This window comes from Oryctolagus cuniculus, chromosome 9, assembly GCF_051225735.1.
Source record: "Oryctolagus cuniculus isolate XC-2025 breed Fujian yellow rabbit chromosome 9, ASM5122573v1, whole genome shotgun sequence".
Taxonomy (NCBI): domain Eukaryota; kingdom Metazoa; phylum Chordata; class Mammalia; order Lagomorpha; family Leporidae; genus Oryctolagus; species Oryctolagus cuniculus.
In genome coordinates, this window is record NC_142875.1 from 124,865,047 (window position 1) to 124,889,561 (window position 24,515).

At 48.0% G+C, this 24,515-nt stretch overlaps 1 protein-coding gene across 10 annotated transcripts in view; it reads left to right on the forward strand.

Annotated features, from left to right (window-relative positions):
- Positions 1–21,779, forward strand: part of SMCO2 (single-pass membrane protein with coiled-coil domains 2) — a 64,339-nt gene extending 42,560 nt beyond the window's left edge. For 4 of the 10 annotated variants that reach the window (XM_089304753.1, XM_089304756.1, XM_089304754.1 and 1 more), the window contains 8 exons: positions 295–409; positions 3,232–3,362; positions 4,293–4,442; positions 6,689–6,776; positions 10,380–10,436; positions 13,648–13,704; positions 17,514–17,710; positions 21,523–21,779. In XM_089304753.1, coding sequence (XP_089160879.1) covers positions 295–409; positions 3,232–3,362; positions 4,293–4,442; positions 6,689–6,776; positions 10,380–10,436; positions 13,648–13,704; positions 17,514–17,710; positions 21,523–21,721 — 994 coding nt within the window. In that variant the 3' untranslated portion in view covers positions 21,722–21,779. Of the gene's footprint in view, positions 1–294; positions 410–3,231; positions 3,363–4,292; positions 4,443–6,688; positions 6,777–10,379; positions 10,437–13,627; positions 13,705–17,513; positions 17,711–21,522 lie in introns of all 10 variants that reach the window. The other 6 variants (XM_051850892.3, XM_089304758.1, XM_089304759.1 and 3 more) reach the window with 4 other exon arrangements.
- The last annotated feature ends 2,736 nt before the right edge of the window (positions 21,780–24,515 follow it).

The window sequence follows — 24,515 nt, forward strand, 5'->3', positions numbered from 1 at the left end:
AATACTTCTGGAGGAGAGGGAAATGCCAGGAAATAGTTAAAGCTTACTTCTGATGGGCACCTTGGCAGGCAGCAAGTGGTTGGCTCCCTGCTCCCACGTGAGAGAGCAGGACTGAGCTCCCAGTTGCTGGCCGCAGCCCAGCCCAGCCCAACCCTGACAATTGAGGGCACGTGGGGAGTGAACCAATAGAGGGAAGATCTCTCTGTCCATCTGTGTCTCTCTGTCTCTCCGCCTCTTAAATAAAAACGATTCAGTGAATAATAACAGCCTGTTTCTGGACTGTGTGGCTTGCAGTTTGCTCAGCGAAATGACCAAAATGGACCACTTCTTGGGCAGATCAGATGATGAGGACGTTTTCTCTGAAGATCCTCACCCAGACATCCCTCCCGAGGGCAACAGGAAGACATGGGTAAGAGAAGCCCTTGAACGTCGGAGTGCGTGAAAAGAGCCGTGGGATTCCTCCTCCGGCGGGCAGGGTGGCCAGGTTCCCACGGGACACTGCCCTTCCCACATGAGGGACTTCAACAGCCTCCGCATGGGAACAGTGTGCATCGTGCTATCATTGGCCTTGGGCATTCACCAAGTAATTGATGTTATTTGTCTTAGAGCACATTGCTCTCCGTAAAATCGCCCCTGGCCTGCATATTGCCTTCCAGTAGAATTCGTCTGTTTACCCATAATCCAGTCTGCACGTCTCGTGGCTCGGCCATCACTGCCTGGGGCTGCGTAACTCCAGGCTCCGCCCCGTCTTCGCCCAGCCTTCTCCTCTCTGCCTGTGTCTTCTGTCTCTCAGTTAGGTTATTAGTCCCTGGCATTAGGACCCATCACGTAATCCAGGATGATCTTACCCCAAGATCTTTAATTACATTGGTAAGACTCTTTCCAGACTCACACACACATTCACGAGGTCCTAGCCTTGGGACATAGGTGGATCTTGGGGAGGCCTTGAGCCCACCAGACTGTACGACCTTGGACAAATCATAAACTATGAAAGGTAGGGCTTCAGTGCCTGCCTGTACCTCCAGTCCATCCTGAGAATGAGAGGCACCATGCACGTGAGAGCAGTCTGTAGTTTGTGGAGGTGAGGTGCTCACGGCGGCTCAGCAGGTAGTGTACAGGGGTATTTCCACAGGAGCCTGATCGGTTCTCCTTCCTCCAGACTTCCTGCCTACAATTCTTCTCTTTTTTTGACAGGCAGAGTGGACAGAGAGACAGAGAGACAGAGAGAAAGGTCTTCCTTTGCCGTTGGTTCACCCTCCAATGACCGCTGCGGCCGGTGCGCTGCGGCTGGCGCACCACGCTGATCTGATGGCAGGAGCCAGGTGCTTCTCCTGGTCTCCCATGGGGTGCAGGGCCCAAGCACCTGGGCCATCCTCCACTGCACTCCCTGGCCACAGCAGAGAGCTGGCCTGGAAGAGGGGCAACCGGGACAGAATCCGGCACCCCGACCGGGACTAGAACCTGGTGTGCCGGCGCCGCAAGGCGGAGGATTAGCCTAGTGAGCCGCGGTGCCGGCCTCCTGCCTACAATTTAAAAACGGTTTGGCTGAAACACAGAAATGCCTGATCAAACTTCTTCACAGAAAAGAAGAATTATCTCTCAGTGCACTTACTACAGAGTTTTAAGATAAATGATTGCTAATGTTACAGGCATAGAAATACCAGAGAAGACCAAAAAATAGCAGAAAATGCTTTGAATGTTTTTCCTAAACAAGGCAAAGCATAAAGAAACAAAGATAGAAACATTCCGTGTCAAACTCGTAAACTGTCCACTGAGCTCTTTGATTCGAAGAAATGTAAATGAAAAGAGAATTTAGAGGAATTCTGCAATGATCAACCTATTCCTAGGTGCAGAGTTAAACATTGTTAGCCCTTGTCATATTTCTGTTATCGCTTTTCTTGTAAATGGAACATTCTGAGCCATTTCCAAGTAGGTCAGACGCTCCAGGACACTTCTCTGCTTCAGAAAGTGTCTCTAAAAATACTTTCTTCTACATGTGCAAAATACCATCACCATGTCTCAGAAATTTAGCAGTAATTTCTCTTTTTGGGGGATTATTTATTTTGAAAGTCAAGATGACAGAGAGAGGAAGAGACAGAGACAAAGATCTCCTATCCCCTGGTTCACTCCCAGGATGGCTGCAATGGCCAGGGCTGAGCCAGGTTGAAACCAGGAGCCAGGAGCTTCCTCCAGGTCTCCCACATGAGTGCAGGGGCCCAGGCACTTGGGCCATTGTCTGCTGCTTTTCCCAGGCACGTTGGCAGGAAGTGGGATCGGAAATGGAGCATCCAGTACTCGAATGGGATGCCAACATTGCAAGCAGCAGCTTTACCAGAGTGCTGGTACGGCCCAGCAGTAATTTCATAGTGTGATCTAATATCCTCAGTCCTCCCACTATTCTGATTTCCTCGGTTGTCCCCCAGGAAGACTTTTAGAACTGAATTTTTTTAAACCAGCATCCAAACAAGATGTATACAACACATACAGTTGTTTTATTTATTTAGATTCTTTTTATTTTATTTTATTTTTTACAGGAAGAGTGGACAGCGAGAGAGAGAGACAGACAGAGAGAAAGGTCTTACTTTTGCTGTTGGTTCACCCTCCAATGGCCGCCACGGCCGGCGCGCTGCGGCTGGCGCACCGCGCTGATCCGATGGCAGGAGCCAGGTGCTTCTCCTGGTCTCCCATGGGGTGCAGGGCCCAAGCACTTGGGCCACCCTCCACTGCACTCCCGGGCCACAGCAGAGAGCTGGCCTGGAAGAGGGGCAACCGGGACAGAATCTGGCACCCCGACCGGGACTAGAACCCGGTGTGCCGGCGCCGCAAGGCGGAGGATTAGCCTATTGAGCCGCGGCGCTGGCCAATTTAGATTCTTAACATAGACCAGTTTTTCCCCCTTTTCATCCTTCAGAACAGGGATTTCTTTGAAAAGACCAGAACAGTCATGGAGTCCGGAGTCCGTGGTCAGGTGGGATTCCGTTCCTCACGAGCAGTGAACAGAGCCCTGCAGGTGGACACCGAGGTCCCCCGTCCCTCCCTCAGCCCTCTGGGCCAGGAAAGGAGCAAGCCTCGTGTCTGCTGCCCTTGGCAGTGCAGCAGGTGCCAGGCTCCGAGTGCGGCGTGCGCGCTCCCAGAGCAGGGCTCGGGTCAGGCCAGCAGAACAGCACCTGTTGGTTGACTCTCAGATACAACTCACTTGTTCTGCTCTGCTTCCTTCATCGTCTGTCTCAGGACCCGGCGGAGCTGGGAGCTGAGCACGCCCGGGCCCCCCCGAGGGGGCAGGAGGAGCAGGAAGCAGACCTCGCTGACGAGGACCCTCAGGCATCCACATCTTTGCAGTTTTCAGAGAACTTCTCAGAAATGTAAGCCTGGACAGGTGCTAGAGGGAGTATCTAATAATGTTGTAGGGAAGGGAGGAGGAATTGTGGCAGAGAATCTAGACTCTAGAAACATTAAAACTCCACGCACATGTTGGAGCATAAAGCTCAGCGAAATGACCAAACTGGACCACTTCTTGGGCAGATCGGATGATGAGGACGTGTGTGGGGGCAGCTACCTGCCCATTCCAGCAAGGAGGCACACTGAGGCTTCTCTAGCAATGCAGGCAGTGCTGTGAAATTCTCTTTGCAGACTTGGAGAGATTGGAACTACTGTTATCTCAGCATTCTCAGATAATTTTCTAGATACAAGAATTTTTGTCATTATCATTAGAAGTATACTATTGAGCCCTATGGCCCTTTCCCTGTTACAAAAAAAAAAAAAAGAAAATTGTGGAAAATGGAATTAAAAGTATTTTGGTGCAAAATAATTCTGAAATCCACACATAATGGAAGTCTTCAGAGAATTCACAGAAAACATATGTTATGGAAAAAAAAAACTATATAGGGATTTAAAGACATGTGTAGTACCAAATAAACTTATCTTTTAATTCTGTTTTGCCATGAATCTTTGGAAGTACCCTCATCTACCTTTCCTAGCCCCCAAGATGGAGCCACACTCCTGAGTCACTGTGTAACATTCATCCCATATGTAAGGGAATTAGAAATAGACCTATATATATATTTTTTTTTACTAAGTGTCAAATAATGCTTTTAAAATCTACCTTTTGGAAGACCTATAAAAATGGATCTCACATGCCCAAACTTCTTTTCTTGAGGTCTGAGTGCCCACTGGCCAATTTTGGGATAGGACACGGATAAACAGACCAACCTGGCATTCAGTGGGAGAGACTTGGGGCTGTGCGAGGTGTTGCACCACTTCGCCTGCCAGCGATCACACTGATATTTCCACAGGAGCCAGGAGAACATGTTCCGCAAGCTGAACTACTGGAGTGCAAAGATGGGCCTGCAAGTGAGAGAGCTCGGGGCCGATCACGTTGACTGGGTGGAGAAAATCAACAACATCATCCAAAAAATAAACCTAACAGAAAACACAGTGAAGAGGTAGGTGCAGGGTGCTGGGGACGGTTGAAAAACAGTGGAAAGTTTCGTGGTCCCAAACACTGAGAGAACGCTGGGTAAGGGTAAGCATTTGGCATGGCAGGTAACGATGCTGTCTGGGATGCCCCCGTTCCATGTCAGGGTACCTGGTTCAAGTCCTGGCTCTGCCGCTGGGCGAAATGTCTGTGCACATTTTCTGCTCCTTTTCCAGTTGAGCACTTTGATTTGTAATGCTGAGTTTTCAGAGATTTTTATACTATGTAGAGAACTTGGCCAGATTTGGAGTATGCAGATATTTCCCCCGGTGTATCATTTGTCTTTTCAGCTATTTGATAGCCTTTGGTTCCACAAAAATATTTAATTTTGATGACATTCAATTATCAATTTTGCCTGTTACAGATTGTGCAGTTGATATCAAGTTTTAGAATTCTGCCTAGTCCTAGGTTCCAAGTATTTTTGTAATTTTTAGGAGAAATTTCGTAATTTTTTGAAATATCATACTATTTTAATTTAACTTTATTTTCATTTTATTTGAAAGGCAAAGAAAGAGGGAGAGACAGAGAGGAAAGAGATCTTTCAGTAGAGAAATTTGCTCCCTAAATAGGTGCAACAGCTGGGGCTGGGTCAGACCAAAACCAGGAGCCAGGAACTCCATCCAGGTCTCACATGTGGGTTCAGGGACCCAAGTATTTGAGCCATCATCTGCTGCCCCCCAGGGTATGAATTAGCAGGAAGCTAGAAATGGAAGCAGGGGGCCAGCGCTGTGGCGCAGCAGGTTAAAGCCCTGGCCTAAAGTGCCAGCATCCCATATGGGCGCCGGTTCGAGTTCCAGCTGCTCCACTTCTGATCCAGCTGTCTGCTATGGCCTGGGAAAGCAGTGTAAGATGGCCCAAGTGCTTGGGCCCCTGCACCTGTGCGGAAGACCTAGAAGAAGCTCCTGGCTTCTGGCTTCTGATCAGCTCAGCTCTAGCTGTTGCAGCCATTGGAGAGTGAACCAGTAGATGGAAGACCTCTCTCTCTCTCTCTCTCTCTCTCTCTCTCTACCTCTCTCTATAACTCTATCTTTCAAATAAATAAAATAATTCTTTAAAAAAGGAGAGAGAAATGGAAGCAGAGGCACTAGGACATAAACAAGGCACTCTAGTGTAGGACGCAAGAGTCCTAAGCAGTAACTTAACCACTGTGACAAATACCCACCCAGTAACTTTCCACTTTAAGCATTTTAATTTTCAGCTTCTGAATCCACTTAGGCCTATTGTCACATCTCTTTAATATTATATAGATTGCACAGCATGCTTTTTACTTTCTTGAATTTCAGTTATGACTTCTCTCATTCTAGTATGCCCAAGTGTCCTTTGTCTGTAGTAACAGTATTTGGTTTTTTTAGAAAACTATTTATTTGAAAGGCAGAGCATCAGAGAGAGAAGGAGGGAAGGGAAGAGAAAGGAAGGGGGAGAGAAGGGGAGAGGTGGGGAGGGGAGGGGAGGGAAGGGGAAGGAGAAGGGAAGAGAGGGGAGGGTAGGTGGGGAGAAGGGGAGGGGAGGGAAGGGAAGGGAAGAGTTAGTTTTCATCTACTGACTCACTCCTCAAATGGCCTCAACAGCCAGGGCTGAGTCAGGCCAAAGTCAGGGTCCAGGAGCCAGGATCTGGGCCTCCCCCATGGGTAGCAGCGATCCAAGCAATTGAACCATCATCTGTTGCCTTCCCAGGCCATTAGCAGGAAGCTGAATCAGAAGCAGAGCAGCCGGGACTCGAACTGGTACTCCACTATGGGTTGTTGGTGCCACAGTGCCAGCCTCAGCATTTGATTTATGGAAGTCAAAGTATCTCCTTTATTTTGTGATTTTTTTCTTGGTAATTAAATTTGTATTTACGTTCATTGTATTTGAAAGGTGTGTGTGTGCACACACATACAGAGAGAGAGAGAGAGAGAGAGAGAGAGAGAGAACTTCCACTTGCTGGTTCACTCAACAGCCAGGACTGGGCCAGGTCGAAGACAGGAAACTGGAACGCAGCCTGGGTCTCCCACATGGGTGGCAGGGACCCAAACACGTGAGCCATCACCTGCTGCCTCTCAGGGTTCACATTAGCAGGAAACTGGGATTAGGAGTGGAGCCAGGACTTGAACCCAGACATTCGGGTATGGATGCAGGCATCCTGAGTGATGCATAGCTGCTGCACCACACACCTGCCCCCGGGTGGCTTTTCTTATTCTGTAGGACTTAGTCCAACGCTTGGCCTGTTTGCAGCTTATTGAAGGAGGTGATGTTCCTGGAGGGTCAGACTGAGAAGGTGGAGGACCAGGACCTCGACCCTAACCAGGGAGCCAACATCGAGGTGAGCTGGAGGCTCGGGAAGGCCCATCTGGAGGTCAGGGACTTCTGCCGCCTCTTCCCACCCCTTGTGCTGCTTAGCGGGCAGGCGCAAGAAGCAGGCCCCATCTCTGTGCTTGCCGGTGGTCACTTGTGCGTGCGCTTCTGCTGGGCCACACCATTCTCATCTCTGATGACACAGAGAGCCCAGATGTTTCTGGTTTTCCTAGAAACTTGGAGCCACAAACAGGGTAGGTTTTTATCTTGAGAAGTTGTTTTCTTAATCTTTGTGTCCTGGCACGCAACAGTACAGAGAGGCCATGCAGATAATAAAGACTTGTCAGGAATTGCGTGCTTCGATTGCAGAGGTCTGCGTTTGCCCCAGTGCCTTCAGGGAGAGCTGTCTGCTGGTTCCCACGTTCTGCTCTTCCCCCACTGTTTCATCTGCTTGGATTTCTTGGAATCTTCTCCTCAGTGCAGAGTTTAATTTTCCATTTTTTATTTGAACTGAGATAGTGATTGCTGAGGTTTGAACAGGGTTTGGCTGCAGAAGTCACGATGCCAGTGCAAATCGCAAAGTCAAAGGTTAACGGAGCTACGCGAGCGGGACAGTCCGATCATCGGCACGAGAGGTGGGCCTTGCCAGAGCTTCCGGGTGTGCGAGTGTACCCTGGGACTGCAGCTCTCGGGAGAGGCTTGGCTGCACAAGCCACGTGGGAATCCGCCACGCTGTGTGCTTCCTGGGTCACCACGTGGTTGTTCCTCCACATTCTCTGTGCCATGGTCGTCTTACAGCCTCTCCAGAGGCTGTGCACATGGGGCTGGCCAGATCCTGGACTGGGAGCTTTCCAAACTGTGAGCCAGAATAAACCTTCTCCCACAGGTAGCTCACCTTCCATATGCTGTTGGAGTAATGGGAGACCAACTAGCACAGCGGTCAGCGCTGGGTGAGAATTAGACTTCACATTGCCGGTTAATAGGTTTGCTGCTCTACTGTAGATCAAGCCTTGGACAATGAGTCAGCAAAATAAGAAAACTCTCTCTGGCTACTTCGTTTTATTGAAATTGGCAGCCTCAGCCCCAGCCCAACCCCAGGAGTTTGAATTAAACAGGTTTTGTAAGAAGTTAAAGGAGAAATATCTCTGTGATTGTGGGAGGATAATGTTTCTATTTAGACCCTTCGCGTATGAAAAGTCATCCGTAGCACAGCACGGATTTATCAGCCTGGGGGAAAATTACTTTTAAGCAGGATTGAGTCTCTCGTTTTGGGTCGCAGTCTCATCTTGGGCTAGTTGAAAAGAAGTTTTCGGTTTTTTGTTTTTACTGTCCTTGCGCTTTGGAAATGCAAGCTATGCACAAGGGGGACAGGTAGAGGCTGACACATTCTGCTTTAGAAAATGCACTCCCAGGTCAGCGGTGTGCATCTCAGGATGGTGGATTTCAGCAGGAGGCAGGTGGGGCTGGATGCACGTCGGACAGCTGATGGGGAGAGACCAAGCTAGACTTGGAAGAGAAGAGGATCCTGGGATCACACTGGAGGGAACAAGAGGTCTGTACGTGCATGCGTGGGAATTCTCTGGGCTGGAGAGCCCATGGCTTTGTATATCTTTTCAAAACCAAACGAAAAACAGGCACGAGCTTAAAAACCAACAACGTCCCAAATAGCACCCTTGGGTGTGGGGATGAACTATAGGACGTGTGTGCGCTGGAGCACTACTGGACAGAGAAGAGGAACAAACCTCTGACTCACCCACCCACACGGATGCATCTCAAACGCACCGTGCTAAGTGAGAGGCGACTCGGATGACCCGTGCTCTCTGACGCCATTGGTGCAACAGCAAAAGGGACAAAGCAGTAGGAACAGAATGTAGCTTGGTGGTCGCCAGGGTCGAGTGGAGAGAGGGGGAGGGAGCTGGCAAAGGGGCACAAGGGAATTCAGGGAGATGGAGATACTGTACATTCGGTGGACGTGATTGCATGACGGAGTGCGCCTGTCCGCTTTAGGAGCTGAGTTTTGCTGTAGGTGAATTAGACCTCGATGGATGTGTCTCCCAAAACAATAGCATAAGTTCTGTCCTCAAGCCTACTGAACAGTGGGAAAGCCTACACAGAAGTAAAGGCAATCCTTAATATGAATAAGAAACCAGAAGTGTAACTGTTGCAGAAGCAAAGTTGTAGGAATGGCTGTGGCTTTACTCTGGTGTGAGGAAACATGAAGATGGTTAGAAACAGATATAGAAACAGCTAAGAAAACTGTGGCGGAATTAAATAAGTGAAAGTAGTATCATATGCATTGATCATTTATTCCTCACGAAGAAATGGAGTGACTAAAAATAGCTCCAAAAGGAAAGGAGGAAGAACTGTAAAGTCATTTTTTATTTTTGAAGATTTATTTATTTGAAAGGCAGAGTGACAGAGAGGGGGAGAGAGAGAGAGAGACCTTCCATTTACCCCCCAAATGGCTGCCGCTGCTGGGGACTGCACCAGGCCAAAGCCTGGACCGTGGAGCTTGAGCCATCTGGATCTCCCCCATGGGTAGCAGTGGTCCAACAATGTGGCCATCCTCTGCTGCCTTCCCAGGTGCGTCAGGAGACAGCTGGGTCACATGCAAAGCTGTGGGGACTCAATTCAGTGCTCTGACGAGGAATGCCAGTGTTGCGAACAGTGCCTTGACCTGTTGCACCACAACACTGGTCGCATAAAATTTTTTTTTTTTAAAAGCAAGGGCCGGTGCCGTGGCTCACTTAGTTAATCCTCTGCCCGCAGCACCGGCATCCCATATGGGTGCCAGGTTCTAGTCCCGGTTGCTCCACTTCCAGTCCAGCTCTGTGCTGTGACCCGGGAGGGCAGTGGAGGATGGCCCAAGTGCTTGGGCCCTGCACCCCATGGGAGACCAGGAGGAAGCACCTGGCTCCTGGCTTCGGATCAGCATAGCTCCGGCCATGGCAGCCATTTGGGGAGTGAACCAATGGAGGGAAGACCTTTCTCTCTGTCTCTCTCACTGTCTAACTCTAGCTGTCAAAAAAAAAAAAAAAGCAAAAGTCAAACAAAGAGCTATTTTAAAAGCCTATAGAAAGGACTTTGAGGCAGCCTTTGGGTGATGCTGACATCGAGTCCCCAGGGCTGGGAAGCTTCCTGAGGTCGCCGTGGGAACGCGTAGACATGTATTCTCAGCCAGATCTATTCCCGTTCTCTTGGATGGTCACCTTTGACAGGTGCTGTATAAAGAACTGTGTCTGTAAACTGAGACGCAGATAAAATGTGACAGTCATAGCCCAGCTCTTTCTAAATAAGGAACGCCGCACAATTCAGGGGCTGGTGATGAATCGATTTGGCGAGAGTTACATGCAGACTCTGCACTCTCCAGTTAACCATAAGCCAGTGGAGGACACCGGTGCCAGTGCTGCACTTCACCCGGCCGGCACAATGCCTTGACAGTGGCCGCTGACGCAGGATGTGGCCAGCAACAGTTTGTTGATTAAATTTGGAGACTAGCACCCCGAAGAGTAAGAGGACAAAAACCAGCTTCTGTTAATTCTGAAATGTGTTGCTCACGAGCGTGTTTGCTTTGTTTCAATTCCACACATCATTCGTGTTGACTCTTGTATTCTATTCTTTTGTTCTATAGGCAAAGATCATGGAAATTAGAAAACAGTTGGAAGAAATGGATAAGAAATTTGCCCAGGTAATGATAAAGTAGCTTGACAAGCTAAGGAGGAAAAGCAGTCCTACAAAGCAATCTCAGGTTTAGAGAACACCATAGAAGGCCGGACACGCTCAGAAGTGTCGCTCACTTCTGAGAAGTAAGAAGGGAACTTAGTCTCAGCGGGTGATGGCTCACGTGGTTGAATCTCCACACTGTGGAGTTCCTTGCCCCTGGCTTTGGCACCAGCTGTTGTGGCATGTGGACAGTGAACCTGTGGAAGGATGTTTGCTCGCTTTCTGCCTGTGTTTCCTTCTCTGTCTCTGTCTATACCTCCAAAATAAATAGAAACAAATAAGTAAATTTTTTTAAATGCATGGAAAATGCCTACACCTGGATTTCAAGAATTTCTTGTACCAAAATAAGCTTATCTTTCCATGTCATTTTTCTAAAAACTTTTTGAAGCCTCTTATATAATACATGTATTCTTTCTTCTAACAAAAGTGATGTTTTAATTATTATTAAGTTAATTATAATTATTACTTAATGCCTATTTCAAAATGCACTATTTCACATAAAAATGAAAACTCAGTCTTTCAAAGATAAACACAATGAATATTTTAGTGTATTTGTATTCTATGAAATTTTTCCTGTATTTTTTATTTATTCATGTTTATTCATATTTATTTTATTTTATTTACTTGAAAAGAAGAATTACAGAGAGAGAGGGAGAGACAAGAGAGCAAGAGAGAGATCTTCCATCTACTGATTCACTCCCCAGCTGTCTACAATAGAACCGGGAGCCAGGAGCTCCATCCAGGTCCCCCACCTGGGGGCAGGGGCCCGAGCACTTGGGCCCTCTTCCACTGTTTTTCCCAGGCCAGTAGCATGGAGCTGGACCAGAAGTGGAGCAACCAGGACTTGAACTGGCACCCATATGGGACACCAGCACTGGAGTTTGGTGGTTTCACCAGCTATGCCACAACACTGGCCCCTCCTGTATGTGTTTTAATGGAGTGATATTATATATATTATTTTGCAACTCACTTTTTGTTAAAGATTTATTTATTTATTTTAAAGAGTTACACAGAGAGAGAAGGAGAGGAAGAGAGATGGAGAGAGAGGGAAAGATAGAGAGAGAGGGAGAGGGGGGTCTTCCATATGCTGGTTCACTCCCCAGTTGGCCACACAGCCATCTGAATCCAGGAGCCAGGAGCTTCTTCTAAGTCTCCCACGTGTGTGCAGGGGCCCAAGGGCTTGGGCCATCTTCTACTGCTTTCCCAGGCCATAGCAGAGAGCTAGATCGGAAGCGGAGCAGCTGAGACTCAAACCAGTGCCCATATCAGATGCTGGCACTGCAGGCAGCGGCTTTACCCACTGCACCACAGCGCCAGCCCTACCACTCACTTTTTTACATGCCTTTTTTCCTTCAATTTTCTATGCTGGTGTATATCATTTCACCTTTTTTCTTCACTGCTACACAACAATGCATCAAAAATTCTTCAGAAAATGGAATTAAAAGATAAGTTATTATTGGCACAAACATTTTTGAAATTCATGCATGGTTTTCCATCATATGCATTTTCCATGGGTTTTAGGAGACCCCTCATGTGGGTGGTATCGGATGTTGGATTGACTGATTTTATTTTGTTACCTATTTGGAGCATTAAAATCAAAGTTTATTGTTATAAACTATGCCTCCCACTCTCCCCTCCCCAATCCTTGCCTTTCCCTGGTCTGACCAAGCACTACTGTAAGAATCAGTTTCTAGAAATGTCATCTCCAGCGTTCGTCTTCCTGGAATCCCAGCCCCCTGTTCTTCTCCACATGCCTGTGCTTTTCAAGGTGTTTTACAAGTCTGTTATGGGATGACTAATACAAAATGTTTAAAAACATTACTTCTGACTTATGGTTCAACAGCCAGGACTAGGCTGGGTCACGAGAGGAGCTGGGAACTTAATCCAGGTCTCCTGTGTACAACACAAGAATCCAACTACTTGAGCCATCATTACAGTCTCCCAAGGTCTGCATTAGCAAGGAGCTCGAATCAGGAGCCAGAGACAGGTATTGAACCAGGCACCCCCGTGTGGGATGGGAGCATCTTAACCACGAGGTCAAGCAGCCGCGCCTGCCTGCCCTGGTGTCTGTTTTACTGACTGAAACGGTCTGTTGTCTGTACCTGACAGTCTGTAGGAGACACAGGAAGAAAAGAGGAACCAGACAGGTTTTTTGGTAGACAGTTCTTTTGCTAAGCCAGAGAGCCTGGATGTTCAACTGTATAATGAGGGTTTATATTTATAAATTATAAGTTTTTAAATAACTAAAAGAAATACATTGTTATTTTCTCAGAAGCATACTGTGTTTCTCCAACTCTTGTCTTAGTAGGAGTTCATTAAGGAGCAAGGAAGGAGTAGTGAATAAAGAGAAAGATGATTTATAATAAGCTACTATCTTGTAAATGCATGAGGGTACTTCAAAAAATTCATGGAAAAACAGAATGAAAACGCAAGTTTATTACGGTGCAAAAATTTTGAAATTCGTGCATAGTTTTTCATAATACACATTTTCCCATGAAAATTTTTTTTTTTTTTTTGGACAGGCAGAGTGGACAGTGAGAGAGAGAGAGAGAGAGACAGAGAGAAAGGTCTTCCTTTGCCGTTGGTTCACCCTCCAATGGCCGCCGCGGCCGGCGCACCGCGCTGATCCGATGGCAGGAGCCAGGTGCTTTTCCTGGTCTCCCATGGGGTGCAGGGCCCAAGCACTTGGGCCATCCTCCACTGCACTCCCTGGCCACAGCAGAGAGCTGGCCTGGAAGAGGGGCAACCGGGACAGAATCCAGTGCCCCGACCGGGACTAGAACCCGGTGTGCCGGCGCCGCAAGGCGGAGGATTAGCTTAGTGAGCCGCGGTGCCGGCCCTTCCCATGAAATTTGTGAAGATCTCTCATATGCATGGATTTCAGATTTTTTTGCACGAAAACAAACATAAATTTCCATTTTCCATGAAGTTCTTGAAGTGCCCTCCTATACTTCCAAAATACTGAAAATAGTCTCGCTTGTCTTTCAGTTCTTCCTCTTGCAATTTGGCAATTCATGATTATGCTCTGGACTTACTCTAAGAGAAAGGATTTTACTGAGTTAAAGCGAATTTCAACAAAACCACTTTATAAGTGGTGTCAGAATGAGTGGGATTTTATTGTGTAAACCAGCAAGACGTGGTTTTCATTTTACCCAGGACTGTGGCTGTCTTTTCAGGGGGATGCTTGTGATGAAGCTCATGAATTAAAGGAAAAACTCATTGGGGGAATAGAGGTAAGACTGCCCAGTTACACAACCGCAAACAGTGATAACATCGATGATTTGGATCTAAACACAGGACTGAATCTTACCCTGTAATTTGAGGGTACACCACATACTGATCTGTTTCTCCTCTTACTGCTGCCCTCTGGGGCCAACTGGGCTTCTCACCAGTCCAGCCTCCCACCTCCCAGGGCCTCACACCCGTGGCCCCTTTGCTGTCATCCTCCTAGACTGCAGGGTACACATTCTTCTGGGTCTACCTCTGGCTCACCCCTTCTTCCAGAGCTCTCCTGACCTCCCCTAGCCAGACAAAAAAGTGACGCCATTTCCAGATTCCTCCCCCAAGTTCTTGGACATTGGCCTGGATGTGAATGGGTGAATGAAGTGGAGAATGAGCGTGCCTGTGCCCTGCTCAAAGCTGCCTGCTCCCCCCGCCTGTCTAGAAGACGCGCCCACCACCAGACGGCAGCTGCTCTCTCAGATTTCATCCCCTATTTGTTCTTCTCTTTTGAGTGTATCTGAATCTGTGTTAGCTAATGATTAGAAGACTTCCCAGAGATTATGGAAAAATAGAGTTAAAAGATGACTTGACTTTGTGCAAAATATTTTTAAATCCTTGCACAATTCTTTTGTAATGTCATTGTCATAAATCTTTTTTTTTTTATTATTTTTTGACAGGCAGAGTGGACAGTGAGAGAGAGAGACAGAGAGAAAGGTCTTCCTTTGCCATTGGTTCACCCTCCAATGGCCGCCGTGGCCGGTGCACTGCGGCCAGCGCACCGCGCTGATCCAATGGCAGGAGCCAGGTACTTCTCCTAGTCTCCCATGGGGTGCAGGGCCCAAGCACTTGGGCCATCCTCCACTGCACTCCCTGGCCACAGCAGAGAGCTGGCCTGGAAGAGGGGCAACCGGGACAGAATCCGGCGCCCCGACTGGGATTAGAACCTGGTGTACCGGTGCCGCAAGGCAGAGGATTAGCCTAGTGAGCCGCAGCGCCGGCCCATTTTCATAAATCTTATCAAGATCCCTTATGTAGATGGATTTCTTTTTTTTTTTTTTAACCCAAATTAATCTTCAGTGACTGGGTGAATTGCAGGGGGATGAAGATCCAGCCTAGAGGTTAAGAAACCAGACCCTCACTACTCGTATCAGAGTGGCTGGGTGTTTTGATTCCTGGCTCTGGCTCCTGATTTCAGTTTCCGATCAGTGTAGATGCTGGCAGGCTGCGGTGAGGGCTCAAGTAATTGGGTCCTTGCCACCCACATGGGAGCCCTGTATTGAGTTTCTGGCTCCTGGCCTCTACTTGGTCCAGCCCTGGCTATTATGAGCATTTGAAATAAATATAAAAAATTTTCAGAGGATGAGCTATATTTTTTTTGTATTTGTTTTCAAGAGCTTTGCTTCCAGGAAACCCCTCACAGAGTGAATCAGTGTTAGCACCCCACTTCCAGGAAGACCTACCTAGAGGAGCAGCTGCCTGTTTGCCTCTCTGGTGTCTTACTGAATCCTCAGATATTACTATGCACAGAAATACTTGGGAAGCTTATTAAAAATGCAGAGTAAAAGCCAAAGTCCTTAGGATTTCCCAGCAGGCCCCAAACCCCATGGCCTCCTGTTACTGCCTGATCTCCCCTATTATTTACCATGGCTCTCTTCCTGCTCTGGGCAAACTGCTCTCTCCTTGGTCCTTGACTGCACCCTGTGTGTTGCTGCCTACATGAAGGGCCTTTGCACTGCCACTCCCTGCCTCGTACCCTGTGTACATGCCTCAACCCCTTACTGCCCTGAGCACTTTGCTGAAATGTTGTGTTCTCAGTCAGGCTTGCAACTGGCCACTTCTCCTTTAATTCTTAGAATTCTCTTTACTAGTTATCACTAGTTTACTATAGACTGTTCTTATTGACTTTAATTATTGTCTGTCTCTCCTACTGTAACATTAAGCTCCATCTTTGTCAGGGCCTGGCATACAGATGTACTTAGTAAGTATCACGCGGGTGAATGGACAGATTTCATCTTATCCTCATGTCAGCCTTATAAGTAAATGGTCTCACTCACTCCTTATTATTGTGCCAGCCCTCAGCTGTGAGAGGGAGATGGAGGGATACAGCAGTGACCACGAGACACAAGGGCCCCTCGCTCACTGGGTTCATAGGGTAATGACAGAGGCAAACAAATACACACGGTAGTAACAAAGTCTGGTGAGGCTTGCAAGGGAACGCACAAAGGGCTTTGTACCAGCTGCCTGATCCGTTCAGCTCGGTTGCTTCTCCCGAGGACATCCAGAGGAGGGCGTTAGGAAGAAAATCTGACCCCTGGGGAAGTCAGACTGTTGAGCCCCAGAGCAAAAGGCAGCTGGCCGTTTGGGAGAGTGTGTTCAACACTGCCCTGGGGTCTGCCTCATGGCTGCCGACCTGCACCCCGGGGGGTCTGAGCACCTTCCCTTCAGGAAGCACACTGCCTGCACTTTGGGATGAGAACGGGGGACATCGGCCAGGTTAAGGTTCCGCTCTTCCTGGAGAAGAATATCTAAGCATTTAGTCCTCGTTTGAAGCCCAAAGTAGCCTTCTGTCTCTTCCCACCGCCTCGATGCATCTCTCTCAGCTCTGGTCTCACACAACATGCACTGGGAAGACGTTCAGGAAGGAAGGATGGAAGGATCTTAGGGTGAAAAAGCTTCCTTTCAGTGCCCATGGCTCCAGGCGCAACAGCTGGGGCGGATTCAGGTGGCCGGTGGGGCAGTCGCCCACTGCTCGTGGTGCAGCCTCCTGCAGCAGGTCTCACTTATCCAGAACTCCCGAGGGCCCGTGCTCTGTAATACCGCCCTCACGTGCACCGTGTCCCGTGTGAAGCCTGTCACTGCCATCATCCCCAGGTTACAGGGAAGCACCCTGAGACTGCCTGGCACGGGCTCAGAGAGCTCTTGTTCAGCCCTGACATGATGACCAACTGCACTGTCTCCCATTCTGGCCAGAGTTTTGGGAAAATCTCTGTGTTAGATGGCAGAACTGCTGCTCCCTTCTCTCACCAGGGGATAACTGCTTCCTAGGTGGGGGAGTCCACCCCGAGGTCTGAAGTCACACCTTGCTGACGGATGAGAAGGGAGTGGAAACGTGCTGTGCTAGGAAGAACTACAAGGGCAGAAAGTCATTTGTCCATGGTTCCAAGCAGCCGGCACTAAACCCCACGTGTGTCTTGGCTAACGCCAGAACTTAGGCAAAAACGGAGGGGGCACGTCTGGGTGACCCTGGCCGGGCAGGTGGTATGTTCAGGCCCCTTTCCCGACAGACCCCAGCATGCCAGATGGATTTCAAAAATATTTTTTGGCAGGGAAATCAACTCTTCCTTTAATTTTGTTTCCATGAACCTTTTGAAGTCCTTGTGTGTGTGTGTGTGTGTGTGTGTGTGTTGTCACTTTTCCCCCAGATCCCATACGGGCACACATCATAGATCACATGTTCCTTTTTTATTTTGTTGGGCATAGTATCCTGGAGCAGTGCCCAGTAGGCAGTAGCCATTCGGTAAATAGGTTCACGTAGGTAAGCACATTGAATGGATGAACGCAGTACAAGGTTTCTTCCCACGTGAACAGCCTGGCAGTTAAAAGGTAGCAGGTGGGTTTTCATTCAGGGCCTTGGTGCTACACGGTGGGAACTTCTCAGTCTCCCAGGGAGGGTGGGAGACCTCGATGGCATGCCGGTGATGTCTTCACATGACCCAGGCGTGACTTGTAACGTGGGCCTAAGGTGTTCAGAGGAAAACGCTCCGTATCATCTACAGTAAGCCTGGGCCACATTGAGAATCTTTTTTAAAAAACAAGATAGTTGGTCGCCCTTTTTTCTCAGAACTTTTGTAAGGACATGACCCTGCTGAACAGTAAGCTGGGGATGTACCAGACCCAACAAGGGAAAACAGACTCGGACAGCTCGGAAGAAACGAGCGTGGAAGGAAGAGAGCAGAGGCTTCCACAGGCTCGGCCTCCCGCCGGGGTGCAGAGTGCACCTGCCCAGGTCACGGCGTGGTGAGTTGAAGCAGGGGCAGAGGGGCAGGGCCGGCGGGCGGGACACGGGCCAAGGGGCTGGGCTGAGGTGAGGCGGACTGTGCGCGGATGTTGTCTGCAATTTGGTTTTCTTACATAGTCATTTCTGCTCTTTTCAAGTCCGTTAAAGAGTTCTGGAGTTTTCCTTCTATTTTAAATGCAGGTCTATTGCAAGATAGATATTGATGGCTTTCTTACTGCATTAGATAAATGAATTTATATTTTATCTAGCGTCTATCATCGTAAACACTGGGATCTAAGGAAAACATCCCCACTAGGCCAGTTTAAAAAGATCTGCTAGGCACGGTGCCTTGCCCCTGGACAGTGTTGGAAGTACACGGCAGACATTCTGACTGAGTGCCTTCCAGGAGATGCCAGAACCGTCATGGCCACCCCGAGTGGTGCCCCCCCCCCCACAAGGAAACTCCTGATTCTGCATCTCCGACCACCACCTTCGGCAGAACCTTGAGCTCCACACCAAGCCTTTTATTGTGTTTTCAAATGGAGTCGTCTGCCCTTGTGTTCCTGAGTTGAACACGTGTGCACTCTGTACCTTGTGCGTGATTCTGTCTCCTCCTGACTCTCTGTGGGGTGCAGAAGGCAGGCAATCTTGTCTTCATCCTTCTGGACTTGACTTAAAAGGTGCTCATACGAACCCACAAATGTCCAGTTGATAAATAAGGGAGGCGAGAATGGCGGAGCAGAATCTTCAGAACACTTTTATCTTCCATAAAATAAGAGGGCAAGAGATGGGAAAATTGTTACAATCAACTTTTTTTCAGAATTATACAAATTGAGGCTTTTAAGAAATTATTTATTTTGAAAGAGTTACAGGGAGAGAGGGAGGGAGAGATCTTCTGTCCGTTGGTTCACTCCCTAGGTGGCTGGGGCTGGGCCAGACTGAAGTCAGGACCTGGAGCTCCATCAGGACCAGCCTCTTACCGACGCGGGCTCTGGGAGGCAGCACTCATCTCTCACGTGCTTGGGTCCCGGTCACACGTGTGGGAGACCTCAACCCTGGCCCAGCCCAGGGTTTTCTGGGCACCTGGATGGGAGCTTCTGTCTGTCTCTGTCTTTGTTTCTATCTCTTTGGGTTTTAAGTAAATAAAAGTAAAAAACTTAAAAAAAAAAAAAAAGCCAACAAGGGGTCCATGTTGTGGCACAGCAGGTTAAGCCACTGCCTGCAATGCCAGCCTGCCAAATCTGAGCTCTAGTTCGAGTCCTGGCTGCTCTGCTTCCAGTCCAGTTCCCTGCCAATGTGCCTGGGAAAGCAACAGAAGATGACCTAAGTGCTTGGGCCCCTGCACCCCTGTGCAAGGCCTGCATGGAGTTTCTTCAACCTGGCCCAGTCCTGGCCATTGTGGCCATTTGGGGGTTGAACCAGCAGATGGAAAATCTCTCTCTCACTCTGCCTGTCAAATAAATAAATCTTTAAAATAAAAAACCCACAATCTGATCCCACTTTGTATCCACTAAAATTATTATAACAAAAAAGGCAGACAAGCCGGCGCCGCGGCTCACTAGGCTAATCCTCCATCTTGCGGTGCGGGCACACCGGGTTCTAGTCCGGGTCGGGGCGCCGGATTCTGTCCCGGTTGCCCCTCTTCCAGGCCAGCTCTCTGCTGTGGCCCGGGAGTGCAGTGGAGGATGGCCCAAGTGCTTGGGCCCTGCACCCCATAGGAGACCAGGAGAAGCACCTGGCTCCTGCCATCGGATCAGCGCGGTGCGCCAGCCACAGCGCGCCAGCTGTGGCGGCCATTGGAGGGTGAACCAATGGCAAAGGAAGACCTTTCTCTCTGTCTCTCTCTCTCACTGTCCCCTCTACCTGTAAAAAAAAAAAAAAAAAAAAGGGCAGACAATCATAAGTGTTGGGAAAGAAGTGGCACAGTTGCACTTAGGGAAACAGTTTGCCAGTTCTTGTTGGAGTTACCATATCACTGAGCAGTCCAACATGGGGAGTAAGTGCACAGTGGCTCCTGTTGTTGATTTAACAATTGACACTCTTATTTATGATGTCAGTGATCACTCGAGGCTCTTGACATGAGCTGCCAAGGCTATGGAAGCCTCTTGAGTCCACAAACTCCGTCCGTCCCCTGAGCTTTCATTTGCTTTTAGAGGCCTCTCCTGTGACCAACCACAAACAGAATGAAAGTTTTGGAAAAGATTAAAGGTTTTATGCACAGCAATTTTATGCATAGAAATTTGAAAACTTCTAAGTAGTATTCAAAAATTTAAAGTATAGTTTTATTCTTTATAAAGGATAAATTGAAACTATTAATGACACTGATGTTTGGTTCTGTGCATGTGATATTGTGATGTTATTGTGTGATTTTTATTTAGCCAATGCAAGATTTCTTGAAAAGGAGTATGTCTCAAACTTTAAAAGCGATATTAATTTGAAAGGCAGGGAAAGAGAGTTCTTGCATCCACTGGGTACTACCCAGATGTCTGTAACATCTGACATGGGGCCAGGTTGAAGCCAGGAGCCGGCCTGGGACTCAGTCCAGGTCTCCCATAAGGGTAGCAGAGACCCAGATACTTGAGCCATCACCTGGCTCAAGGATATGCGTTGTCAGGAAGCTGGACTTGGGAGCAGAAGGGGGACTCAGACTTCGTCTGAACCTTTTAAAACCAATATTATACATGTCTTTATTTGCTTAATAATAGAAAGTTTAATTTCTTAAAAAGTTGTCATATTGATTTGCAAATAAAAATCAAATGGTTCAGTACTGTCAAGAAATGTTTCCAATCCAGCTTCCTGCTAACGTGCCAGCGAGGCAACAGATGCTGCTCCAAGTGGATGGATTCCAGCCGGCCCCGTGGAGACCAGATGGAGTCCTGGTTCCTGACTTTGGCTGGCCCAGTTCCAGCTCTTGTGGCCATTTAGGAAGTGCAGTAGCAGATAAATGATCTCTCTCTTTCTCACTCTGCCTTTCAAATAATTTGCAAAAAGGAAAAAAACAAAAAAAAAGAAAAAAGAAAAAGCATTGATTATTTAATGTGCATGTAAAATAATTTTTTTATGCAGTTGCCAAGAGATGGCTGGCGGAGATAACATCACAGCATGGCTCAGGTGTAGGGAGCCTGCTGAGTGAGGTCACAAGGCAGAGCTACCCTGATGGATTGCCCTGGATGTTTGCCTCTGAAGTGTACTGTAGATGGCAATTATCTCCAGCTAATTGGATTATCTGCAGCATTTCTTTGCTTCTTGATGTTTTTCTGGATTTTCCAGTTTTTCTACCCTAATCACAGATTGCATTTATAATTAGAAAGTAACAAGAATGCAAGGACTTAACCTTAAATTAAAACAAACATACACACACACACACACACCCTAGTATAGTCCCAAAAGAGGAGCGCTGAAGGATTTGAAAGACATAATATTGCTTTAGGGGAGAAAGGCCAAGACTGGGGCAGAGAGCACTTAATTTCGTGTGTCACATTGTATTTTGTGTCCCCTCCAAAAATATAAATGCCTGACCTCTATTATAAGCTCTCAAAGAGGTTTGACACACCCCACCAGCAAGCTGAAGATCAGACTGAGCTGCTAGAAGGAGAGGGGGTTTCGAAAGAAACAGCCCCTCAGAATCCAGGGTTGCATTGTTCCCTGGTTGTCACATCTTGGAATCCCAGTGCCAGCCTAGCACAGACCTGAGTATCCATCCGGTCCAGGCTCCTGTTCAGCTGAAAGCTGAGGTCGGGACAAGGTCCGAGGCTGAAAGCCCTGGAGCTTCCCCAGGGGCAGGCAGCAGCGCCGTCTAAGTGGTTAACACACGGGTTTTCTTCCCTTGTAGGAAACGTGCCCTGAGAATCTTCATCATGGTGTACGTGCTCACCTTCACTGGGATCTCGTGTTACATACTGTTTTTTGACGCTACGTTTATCTTCGAAAGAGTGCTCCCTACGGTGCTGGGGCGGCACACCGTGTGGGAACTCCGGGAGATCATTGCGCCCTTCCTGAATTTGGAAGTGGAAGACTTGTTACCCTCCTAAAGGGACAGAAGCTACTGCTACCCTCTGACTTTCTCAATAAAATCCTGGACGTTCCTGAGTCCTGGTGCTTAACTTGTTTTTTCAAAAATGATCTACACGGTTTCGTAGAGGACGTTGTGGTTGGGTTCACCGAAAAAAATCAACAGTGTATCTTTCCTCTTGGGATTCACAATGATTTGTTGAAAAATTCCACATGTTGTTGAACACAAATCCTTCAAACCGCCAGCCTTCCTACTTCCTCAAATGTCAGCAACCTGGGTTATAACCCGTCTCAAAAGAGAAAGCGCAGAATTCCCATGTATCTGGGCTGAATGGATGTTTCTTGTGTCTCCTTCACACTCATTTCTCCTTTTGGTAATGGCATTGTAATTCTTTGGAAGAACTCTCTTTACCCAATGAGCATAATTATAGGTGCTGTTTTGGTCAATGCCCCCTCTTCCTGTTAGCAAGAGTTGGGAATACATTGCCTCTGAAATTCTCTAAGAATGAGGACTTTTAAGAAGAGTCAGGTAAAAAATGGGAATGACTGGAGCATTGATTTTGTGAATGGGTCTGTAACTTTTCTGTTTAAATAAGCCACTGTCGGTTCTGTCGCTCACTGTCAAAGCTCCCTGATAGGGTGGAGATTGTGAATACTACTAGCCCAGGGTGTTTTAGCTCTGCCTTGTAGGTGATGGAGAAATGCCTTTGTGTCTTATATGAAGAATAGTTGCAGTGAACTGTGCAAGAGCGGCTGTTGAGCAGGAGGGTGGATGGGGTATAAGAGGTTGGCTGAAGGTCATTCGGGGCCCCGGGAAGGCCAAGGGGGTGGAGCTGGGGATGAAAGGAGGTGACAGTGCTGGCAGCCGTGGTGAAGGTGGACCTCATGGCATTTGGTTGTGTAATAGCCGTGGGACTGCGAGGGTCATGGCAGAGAGAGGTGGAATATGGTCCTGACTTCTTCACAACTGAATGGATCTTGCAGGATCGGTAATATTCTCATGGCAGAGAGGAGGAAAAGGCCTTTGGGAGAGAAGAAGTGCTGTGTGTGAAACTCAGAAGCCAGCAGTTGAAGGCAGAGTCAGGCAAGCTGGCATAGCATGGACTTCACCAGACCAGCTGTGCACCCACATCACACCGATAGTACACCCACACCAGACCATAGTGCATCCATACCAGACCAGCTGTGCACCACACCACACCAGTAGTACACCCATATCATACCAGTAGTGCACCCACACCAGACCATAGTGCACCCATACCAGACCAGCTGTGCACCACACCACACCAGTAGTGCACCCACACCAGACCATAGTTTACCCACACCAGACCAGCTGTGCACACCACACCAGCTACTGCACACACACCACACCAGTTGTGTACCCACATCACACCAGTAGTACACTCACACCAGACTATAATGTACCCACACCAGACCAGCTACTGCACTCACACCAGACTATAGTGTACCCACACCACACCAGCTACTGCACCATGCTAGACCAGCTAGTACACCCACACCTCACCAGCTACTGCACCATGCCAGACAATAGTGCACCCACACCACACCAGCTACTGCACCATGCCAGACCACCTAGTGCATCCCTGTAAAACAAAGTGTGCTTTGTTCATTTTCATGGCCTGTGGATGTGTCAGAGTAATTTGGGGAGCTTTATGCACTCAAGATTTCCAATCTGACTCCAAGATATTTAGATTTAATAGAGCTAATGGGTTTAGGAATTTTCTTTTTAAAAATCTCCCCAGCTAAGCCTGATACAAATTCAAAAATGGGAATATGCATGCCTTGGAACACTGTATTATATAGTAAATACTTAATAAATACCTGTTGGAGTAAATTAAGCTATGTGTTGTTATCTCTCTGGCCTCTCTGTCACCTCACCCAGTGTCCTATTCAGTATTCAATCCTTTGTTGTAGCCATTTTTCTAATGTCCCCATCTCCTCACATCCTTGAAATAATTTTCAGATTTTTGTTTTACATTCTAGCAGTCACTGGGCTGTGCAATTCTCCAGCAGTTTTTCTTAGATCAGCCACTATTCTTTGCATTTATAGTGTTACCATTCCAGCAGACCTTATTGTACAAACGGATCAATGTGGGGAAAATCAACCTGCTGTTTCCACTTCCATAAATTGCCATTAATTGCACAGCCTTAGCAAGGAATGGACTGTGAACATCACTTTAATCTTTATACTCTAGAGCTGGAAAACAACACTGGGTACGAGGTTGTGCAGTTTGCCAGGGAGTATTTCATGTGATGATGTAACAGAATTCCAAAAGGAGACACGGGGTTTTATCTGCACCTCTAGCCCTTCTGATTCTCTAGATCTGGAATGACTCTCTGATTTAATACATGCCTGTTGTAATACATGCCTCTGACAATTTTTTTAAAGATTTATTTATTTACTGGAAAGTTACACAGAGAGAGGAGAGGCAGAGAGAGAGAGGTCTTCCATCCACTGGTTCACTCCCCAGATGGCCGGAACAGCTGGAGCTGTGCCAATCCGAAGCCAGGAGCCAGGAGTCTCTTCCGGTCTCCCACGTGGATGCAGGAGCCCAAGGAGTTGGGCCATCTTCTACTGCTTTCCCAGGCCATAGCAGAGAGCCGGATCAGAAGTGGAGCGGCCAGGACTTGAACCGGCGCCCATATGGGATGCCAACACTGTAGATGGCGGCTTTACCCGCTAAGCCACAGTGCCGGCCCCAGCCTCTGGCAATTCTTATGACGCCAAATTCAAAAGCTTTCATGCTGTGCTATCGGCAAAAGCTTGGTGTGATTACAAATCAGCCAAGACCC